At 52.3% G+C, this 9562-nt stretch overlaps 1 protein-coding gene across 1 annotated transcript in view; it reads right to left on the bottom strand.

Moving 5' to 3' along the window:
• GABBR2 (gamma-aminobutyric acid type B receptor subunit 2) overlaps positions 1–8283 on the bottom strand; it is a 365308-nt gene extending 357025 nt beyond the window's left edge. Inside the window, exon 1 of the mRNA XM_036854586.1 lies at positions 7963–8283. Within this exon, the coding sequence (XP_036710481.1) occupies positions 7963–8283 (321 nt within the window). The remainder of the gene's footprint in view (positions 1–7962) is intronic.
• Between the last annotated feature and the right edge of the window lie 1279 nt (positions 8284–9562).

Consider the following 9562-nt stretch of genomic DNA (forward strand, 5'->3'; position numbering starts at 1 on the left):
GCACATCATTATATAAGCAGAGAGGATAAGAATAAAATAAAGGAGGAGATGAATGCAGATGCTCACTGGGCAACTTATGCCATTTAATTTTCTCACCTTCCTAGAACCAAAATAAATAACCAAAAAAGTCAGCAATAAGAAGCCGCTTACATTTCATTCCCAAACAACATGGGGAATGACCAAACAGGTGCCTCCAGAAGGGGTATGCCTTCCCCAGCATCCTCCCCTGACCCTACCTACCAAGGTTAGGTGACCAGCGGTTAGGCCGTGAGATCCTCAAGGGCAGGGTCCATGTCACATCCATCTCTGTATCCCAGAGCCTAGAAAAGGGCCTGGCAGAAAATTTCCTCCATCAGCGCATGCAGAATTAGGACACTGAGGCAGAAATAGGCGGAGCTGTGGCAGCCATCTAGGTTGGGCCACTCACGTCTCCTTTAAAAAGAGAACCTACAGGACAAGTGCCAACAGGTAAGCCTTCAGCTGTAGCTTCAACATCTGTCATAGTGTTTAATTAAGCCAAGGACACATTCTTCCCAGGGAGCCTGCAGCCAGTGACTAGGTTGCACAGGGATTCTAGAGCCTGGCTCTTTTGGTCTCTAATATGTGACTCCTCTAATGGGCAATCTTTGCTCTGGAGCACCCCCAATGGGCTGGCCAAGACTTTCTGAGACTCTTCCTCCCAACTCTCCTTCCTTCCCCTCTCCTCTCACAGGTGTCAGAACAGCATTGTGGTCTGAGGGTTTCCCTACCTCCTCTTTGATCTTTCACTGGTATTACCCCCAAGAACTCTGGCACTTGTAAATCCATCTTGGCATGTACTTCTTGAAGGACCCCAAAGGACAAATGTCCAAGACATCCATATGTTCCTTTACACATCCCAGCCTCCTTTCAAGTTAAGTTGGTCAATGACTATTTCTGGTCAATGAAATATGAATAGAAATAATACATGTCACTTCCAAGTAAAGATGGTCAAAATCTAGTGTGCCTTCCCTGTGGATTCCTTCCTACTCCCCATCTTCTTGAAGCCAAAAGATGGAAGAGTGACAACACAAGAGCAGCCTGGAGCCCTGTGTTCTCACTTGGAGGAGAGCCTCCCAGGAGGCTCTGACCCTCACTGGATTTGGATGAACAATATATAAATTTGTGTCAAGCAACAGAGATTTCAGGATTTGTTTGCTAATGCAGCATAGCCTAGTCCACCCTAACAAAAGCTCTATATCCTCTCTATATATTTATTTAGCACCTCTATTTTCACCCCATCTTACACTTCCAGCTTGTTCATTTCCCTGTTGAAATCTCACGTCTCTTCATGAAGAAGTTGATGATCCCACAAGAGGGGAGGCCAAACACATGAACAAGAGCTCTTTAAAGATAAAGGTAGCGAGCTAACACTCTTGGCCCAATACCTAGTTCTAAACAGGCCCTAGTGTGTTATTCCACCCACCTTCTACTGGGTGCCTGGCTAGGTCTGAGGAATTGGTCGGGGGCAGGCACGGCATGGCCACGGGTATTTCCCTCATAGCAGGGAAGTTCAGGGGTTGTTGCTGGTGGGAACATGTGGAAGGCAGCTCAGCTTGATCCTGATATATGGGGTCCCCTAAGTCCTATGGTGATGCGGAGGTGGAGCAAAGACCCTGGCGAAGTGATCCAGAGAAACCAATCTATGGGAAGTTAATTCAGAAGGCAGATTCTCATTTATTCACTTATAGTTCAGTTCAGCAAACATTCACTGATGCCCACTGCATGTAAAACTACTGGGGAATCGGACCAGCCCTGCCCTCACAGAGCTACAGTCCAGTGGGGGAGAAACAGACAGAGATGGCTCTGACACACAGCAAAATGTAAGATGTGCTGGGAAATACACATGAATAAAGATCTCGTGCTCGCATCCTCTCTCTCCGACACCACTCTCAGCAACGCAGCATTAGAAAGCAAGATTACAGATAACACGGCTTTACATTTACATCATGTTTTGAGGTTCCACATCCATCATGTTTATCCCTATTACAGATCTGTGAGGTCAACATAATCATCCCCACACGGTACAGGAATAACGAGAAGAGTGACAAAACAGCAGTGAATATTTACTGAGTATTCACAGTGTACCAAGCACTGAATTACTTTACCCGGATGGTCTCATTTGTTCCCCACACCTTATCAGGCAGTTAGTATATCAGCCCCATTTTACAGATGAAGAAACAGAGGCAAAGTGGCTTGCCTAAGGTCACCAGGCAGGTATGTGGTACCCAATGGGGATACAAACCCAGGCCCCCTGACATGCTAAGAAGCTCATCTAACAGGTGCTTGGAGCTAGGGGAGCTGAAGGGTCTGGTTTTGTGCCCAGCCTCATCCCCGCAGGGACCCTCTCCTCGTTCCCCTGCAGTGCAACTGACTTCAGTTACTATCTTGCCTGCCAGATACCCCCGCTCTCATTGCTCCCCCTCTGCTGCCCCTCCCGCCCAGTCAGGCCTCAGAGTGCCTCCATCCCCTCACACTGCCTCTCCATCTCTGCTCAGGCCCCAGTATCTCCCCCTTCAACTGCTACGATAGCTTCCTGGCTTTTCTATCTCCACCCTCTCCTGTCTACCATTCAGCCTCTACATTCCTACTGGCCTTAATCTTGTCACATCCATGTCTGAAAATCTCCCACAGCTCCTCACCGCTCTGGAATAAAGTCCAAACTTCTTGACACGGCATTCAAGGCCTTTCATACCTACCACCAGGCTGCCTTTCCCTCTACAAACCCTGCACTCAGGTGAAAACATAACAAGTCAGTGCTCCCCAGACACACTTCACACTTTGTGGCCTTTATCCTTTGATCCTGGGGATCCTTCCTAGGATCCAACCTCCATCTCCCTGAGCCCACACCTCTCTGTGTCAACATTATATTCACCCTTCCAGACTCATCTTCACTTCTTCTCCTCCAGGAGACCTAGATGTGAGCTTCCCTTTCTCTTAATGTCCCTGGCATCTATTGCTTCTTTCTTGAATTTAGCATTCCCCAAGTGGATATCTGTGATCAGATCCACCTGGCATCCACCCCCCCCTTTAACAGCCTCTGATGTACTTCGAGGAATCACCTCTTCCCCACTCTGTATTTATGTGGTTGGGTGGGGCTGGCCTCACCTCCCTCTTCCTCTATGAAAGGCTGGCGGATATCCCAGGCCCGTCAGTATCATGTTATTGGTTCAGGGATAGACACATGACCCAACTCAAGCCAATGAGAGCTGAGCTTGGAATTTTTGCTGAAAACGTCTGGAAAGAAACGCTCTTCTTACTGGAGTTTCTAAACTGGGAGTGTGTAAACTTGCAGCTGCTAGGGGCCATCTGTACAGCCAAATGGGGAGAGCCTGACTGAGGGTGAAGCCAAACACAGAGGAATTCAGAGCCAAGAGACAGAGAGGGACTGGATTCAGCCATACCTGAATACAGCCCACTCCAGGATTTTTCAGCCACATGAACCAGTTAAAATTAGGTTTCTGTCACCTGCAACGAGGTTCCTAAGCAATACAACTACTAAGGGTGAGGTACCATGCAAGACAATGGGGTATAACCACAAAGATGTGAGCCTGATTCTAAAAGAGCTCATTTTCTATCTCTTTATTTCTAAGAACGGCTATATTGAGATACAATTCACGTACCATAACATTCATTCTTTTAAAGTCTACAGTCCTATGGTTTTTAGTATAGTCACAGAAATGTGCAACCATCAAGACAGATTACTTTCTACCTTGCATTGAAAATGGCAAGCATGTGCTTGCTCTGTTCTCCCCTGTGCACCAGCCCCTCTCCTGAGCCCAGTGTTGGGTTTACTCCTTTCTGCAGTACCAGCAACTGCAGTAGGTGCCCAATGGCTACTAAGCTGTACTCAGACCTCCTGAAAAGCTCGGCCTCCATCCAACAGTTGTTTAGGTCCTCTCTAAAGCACAATGAATGAGAGAACAGATATTTGGCAAAACCACTCAAGAAAAGGATGTGCTCACCAATCACTAGGTTTTCTCTGGGTTTTCCAAGCTGGATCCCTGCAACAGTGTAGACCTCCTGAGAGGTGCACACCTGGAATGTGCTCCTTTGGCTCCCTGAACTTTTCCCAAGTTTATTACAGAATAATTTAAAATAGTAACAAGGGGGAAACATATAAATCCAACAGTAGGGGAATGATTTAATACTTATGGGGCACCCATAGGATAGAATAGTAAATAGCCACTAAAATTCATCTTTGCAAAGAAGATTTAAGGACATGGGGAAATAACCATGCTATAACATTAACTGAATGAAACAAAATATAAAAGGGTGCATAGAGATTTCAAGTACACAAAATAGTAAACACCAGCAACTGGAAGGGAATAATACTAATTATTAGATGCAATTACCTTTGTGTAGGTGGATTATAGACAATTTTTTTCAATGCTTCTCTACAATTTTCTATTTTTCCAAAATGAATATTACTTTAATCAAATCAGAAAAGCTGACATTATTTTTTAACTCATCCCTTGGTTATTATTTACTTTTATTAATGTGGCTACCAAAGAATGAGAAACAATCACATGAAGAACATTTCTGAACCTGCAAAACTTTTATGAAAAAAAAAGACACTGTCCCTCAGAGTCTTTTAAACAAACACATAAGTAATGTAATCTACCATGTTTACCTTTTAACCTTGACTGCCAGGAGGCTCAGAACTAAAATTTAATTTACAAAAGTGCAGTAACCATCTTAGCCCAAGTTCTGGGTTCAGTAACTTCCATGCTTCTATGTGGTTTCTGATGCTTCCTTTTATCTGTTTTTTCAGTTGTCTTGCTTGTGTTTTTATATACTCAAATCTTCCTTGGAATACATAAAGAACTATTTGCTGATGTGATTTGAGGTACACCAGAGAAGAGAGGTCCTGCCTAGCAGATGCTCTGCTGGGATGTTTCATTTTTACAAACACATGGCACTGAGTGGGGCTTTGAAAGCTTTATTGCTATTCTAATTACAGGAGAGGGGCAACTGAATAAGTGTGTGCAGGAGGCTCCTTTATTGAGACAGGCTAGTCCCAATGATCAGATCAACCCACGTCTTGCTAAATCTCCATCTCTTTGAAGACTGTGTGGACAGAGGTCCACCCTGGCTGCCCACTGTCTCTGGTTATTGACTGACAGCAAATGTTAGCAAAGCCAGCCAAAATGTGTTCACCACATCCGTCCTGCATTCAAGTCTACAGACAACAAGTGACACACCCAGCAAGTGACTAGGGGGTAAACACAATCCATAAAGACATCCTATCTGAATAAAACAGGGTCCAGACACTCTAACACAAGCCCCAAACACTCTTTAGATCACTGTGGATTTTGCTGCAATTACCCAGACTGATGCTTTACTTCGGCTTAGAGAGAAAGGTACCTGTACTCTAAAGATGGACCACTTGAAAAAATTAAGTATTATATCACCTGGTTGTTCTCCCAACCGTGACACTTCATGGCAAGAGATAACATATTTATTTGATTGTAAGCCAAGATTCTTTTTTTTTCTGGTGGTAACTTCACTGAGCCTTCATGAGATTTCAGAAGTGAGCAAAACAAATAAGCAGTCTTAATATTTTAGTTGTGACCATTTTATCACATCTGAAGTCACAATGTCTTACTTGTGAATCCACACCAGAGGAAAATGAAGGCAGGAAGGCAGGAAACATTTATTTAGTGCTTACAGCATGCCAGACAGAGCACTGGCCGCTGCACCTGCCAGCTCAAGGCATTTTCCATTCCAGCCTGTTATCTCCCTTAAGCATCACAATACCATCCTGGGGAGTACATATCATAGTCCCAGTTTTTCAGAAGTGGAAATCTAGGTTTAGAGAGATCAATACCTTGCTCAAGGTCACCCACAGGGAAGATACTAGGTTTCTGACCAGAAGCCAGGTCAAAGCCACCCCAAAGCCCATGCTCTGTGCCCCTTCAAATGGCGAGATATGCTTCCCTGCTTGCGTGAGGCTGAGATTATACCCTCTGCCCTCCTTGCCCTGAGCTGAAGTGCCTTCTGACTGCCTCATCCTCTTGACTTTAGACCCCCTCTCACTCAGAAAGTCATCAAGACACACTTGAAAAATAAAATATAAAAGCATCAACCCACACCCTGAAATTGAGCACCCTTCCCTTTGCTGCCACTAACAAGCTAATACGAAATCTCTTTCAGGGAAGCTTTCTGAAGGGAATAAATTGATGGTGAAAACATTATGCAGCTGACAATATTTGGTGATGATGCAAGCAGGGCTGCCCTGTCCATAAATGGTTTTGTCTGCAAAGAACCGGCTCTCCATGTCCTTTCCATAAAAAAAAAAAATAGATATAGATATAGATATAGATAGATAGATATAGATGGAGCAACAGAGAAAGAGTATCCAGAAGACATGGTTCGGTATAATTGCATTGCCCTCTCCATTTATGTGTGCCGGGCTACTACCCCAGAGAACTTGAAATGTTCTGGAGAAGACAGGAATGTCATTCAGAAATGATTCCGCACGGGTTGGCTCTGCACAGCTCCCCAGCTTACATCCTCCCGGGGCAGAGGAAGCTTCTCTGCTTGCAGCAGCCTGCGTGCACCGCCACCAACTGCCACCCGTTTCTTCACCTTTTATTTACAGCGCAGAGCAGCCTGGTTCATCAGTGAAGGGGAGAGGCGGGGAATAAGATGCAATCCAGATTTCTGTTCTTTCTCCGGGGACCAAAAAAAAAAGGAGGGGGGGGGTCACACAGAGAAGGAAGTGTAACCTAGGCTGCACGATCAACGCGGCAGCGCGACCCTCCTCTCAGAAAGGGGTTTGCACCAGGGCTCGAGCAGAAGAGCCCAAGGAGCCCCAGGAAGCCGGGTCAATCAAGCCCAGCGCCTCGGCCGGGCTTTGGCGCGGTGTAAGAGGCGCCAACCGAGCGTACTGCACAGGAAATCACTGCCCCCTTCAGGCCGCGTCTCAGATGCTGCGGCCGGAGCGTAGGGGCTCCCTCAGTCCGGAAAAACTCGCAAACCCGACCTCGCGCGGCCCGCGATCGCTCCTCTGAGCCCCCTCGGCGCACCCCAGCCCTCGGGCGGGCGGTGAAGGTGTGCACTGCTGCTGCAGCCGGAATGCAAGCTGAGGGTGTGAGGAGGGGGCTTGGGATGGAAAGCTCTCGGCTCTTCGGCTCCCCTCAGAGAAGGAGGCAGGGAGGGCAAGCCGGGTGCTGCGCTCCAAGTCCGTGCTTCAAGTCTGCGCCCGGGGAAACTGCGCCTGCAGGCGCCCGGCCACCAGCAGCGGCGCGGCTGCACACCCTCGCGCGCCCGGGGCGAGACCTGATCAGGGCACTCCCTGAGCAACCAGCCCGAGGGGGTCTCCTCAGAAAACCGCTCGGGCCATAGGCAGCGCCGGGTACATGCAGGCAGCAGCGCTGCAGAGCCGGCCGCCCCACGCCGGCCTGAGTGGTACTGGCTCAGAGCTCGTCCAGCCCTGCTGCGCCCTCCAGCCCCTCGGGTCCCCGAGTCCTCCGGACCTCGAAGCACAGCTCGGCTTTCCTGGGGCCGAGAGCAGGCCCGTGGCCTCTCTAGCCCCGGATGGCCCAGTTTAGAGTCAATGCGCCTGTTCTTCCCACCTAGCACTCCACAGCCCCACAAGCGGGACCTGGGCAGGGGCGACCACTGCAGGCTTTTGGGGAGGTTCAGTTACCACCTTCTCCACTCCTTCTCTGGGCAAAGGAGACCCTAGTCTTCTGTCCCACACCCCACAAGCATACACACACATACAATCCCAGAGGAGGAAGATGTTCAGCAAATCTTGGTACCGGCTGTGCCAGCCAAGCCCGGCGGGACCCAGAGGGTAAGCACTGAGCCCCAGCCCGCGCGGTGCCCTCGTTAGGCTCAATCAGGGCTCTGCCCATGGGCCGAAGCTTGCTTCTGTCCAACACGCCCTCCCCCATCGCCCCCACAGCCCCGACGGCACGGGCGGCCGACACTCACCTCGGTGTCGTAGAGCCGCAGGTCGAGGAAGTAGGGGCGCAGGAGCGACTCGTTGCGGATCTGCTCGATAGCCAGTTCCACGGCGGGGAGCACGCCGCGCCCGATGCTGCCCTTGGCCACCTCCTTGGTGAGCGGCATGAGGCCCATGATGGAGAGCGGCGGGCTGCTGGGCGGCGGCCGGGGGACACCCCGCGCCCAGCCCCAGGCCCCGGGCGCCAGCGGCAGCAGCAGCGGCAGCAGCAGGAGCAGCAGCAGGCGCGCGGGCGGCGGCGGCGGCGGCGGCGGCGGCCCGGGCTGCCCGGAGCTCGGCGGGGAAGCCATGCCGCGCCGCGGGCTGCGGGCGCCGGCTCACTCGGCCCGCATGGCCTGGCCCGGCCCGCCGCCCCGCGCCAAGCTCTCCCCGCGGCGCCCGCGCAATGGCGCCGGCCCCGGCTCCGGCTCGGGCTCGGGCTCCGGCTCGGCTCAGAACGGCCGCGGCGGCGGCAGCAGCGGCGGCGCCCGTGACGGATCAATCACGCCGGGAAGGGGTGGGAACGAGCGGAGTGCGGGAGGCGGGGAGCGAGCGAGCGAACGCGGAGAGGGGGGCCGGCGTCTCCGCGCGCGCCTGTCTCCAGCGCGGCCGCCCCGAACCGGGCCGCCTCCGCTCGCCCCCGTGCACGCTCTGAGCCGCTCTCCCGCCGGGAGCCGCTCGGCGGCAGCCCCTGGAGCCCGGCCGGGGGAGGGCGGGCGGTAAGAAACGCGGGAGGCGAAAGCGAGGCTGCTCCGCGGCGGCTCGGGCCGCCTCCGGGGACAGGGACGGGCCGTGCGCACCGGGGGAGGGGAGGCACTGGCGCTGCGGCGGCCGCGGGGAGGGCCGCCTTCCCAGCACACGCACACACGCGCTCCCGGCCCTCCGCCGCGCGGGCTGCCCGCGACCGCCCGGGACCTGAGGGCCCGGGTACAGCGGCGGAAGGAAAGAAGACGGCGTGCTGGCACACGCAGTGGCCGCCGCCGCTTCTCCGAGCGCTTCCTGTAGCACCCGCACGGTGATTTTGGACTGCTTCTTGGAGGTTTGGCTGGGAACGTCTGGTTTGGAGCGCGCCACGGAGGCGTCCTAGAGGCACCTGCAGCCCACACTCCCCTGCTCTGAGCGGGTGTCTAGGGGGCCCTGACTGAGCCCGAAGGGGTTGGTCAAAGATGCCAACGGCGTTCGAACGCCCCTTGGTGCTGAGGTGTCCAGCCCTTTGGGCTTGGCTGAAAGCCCCCTCCTTCCCCACCAGACTGAGCCGCCCTTTGCCAACCCCATGAGACTATGGTCTTCACCTTGCGTGTGCTACCGCCCCCTCCAGGCGTTTGACCTCCCCACGTCCCCATTCCCGAAGGGGGCTCCGCCCTAGAATTCTCCCACCCACCCATCCCCGCCTCCCCAGGTCGGAGTACAGTCCTCAGGCCAGAGCGGATCCATGCTCCCCTCGACTTGGCCCTCTCTATGACAGGTCGCACCGGCTGCACTGGCGAGCCTTAATTAAGCAAAGAAGTCCTGTAATCTGACCTAAAGCCTCAGGCCCCGTGTACCTCTCCAAGCTTGAAGAATAGGAACCGTGGTCATGAAAATACAAAA

This window comes from Balaenoptera musculus, chromosome 6 (assembly GCF_009873245.2).
Source record: "Balaenoptera musculus isolate JJ_BM4_2016_0621 chromosome 6, mBalMus1.pri.v3, whole genome shotgun sequence".
NCBI classification, from domain to species: Eukaryota; Metazoa; Chordata; class Mammalia; order Artiodactyla; family Balaenopteridae; genus Balaenoptera; species Balaenoptera musculus.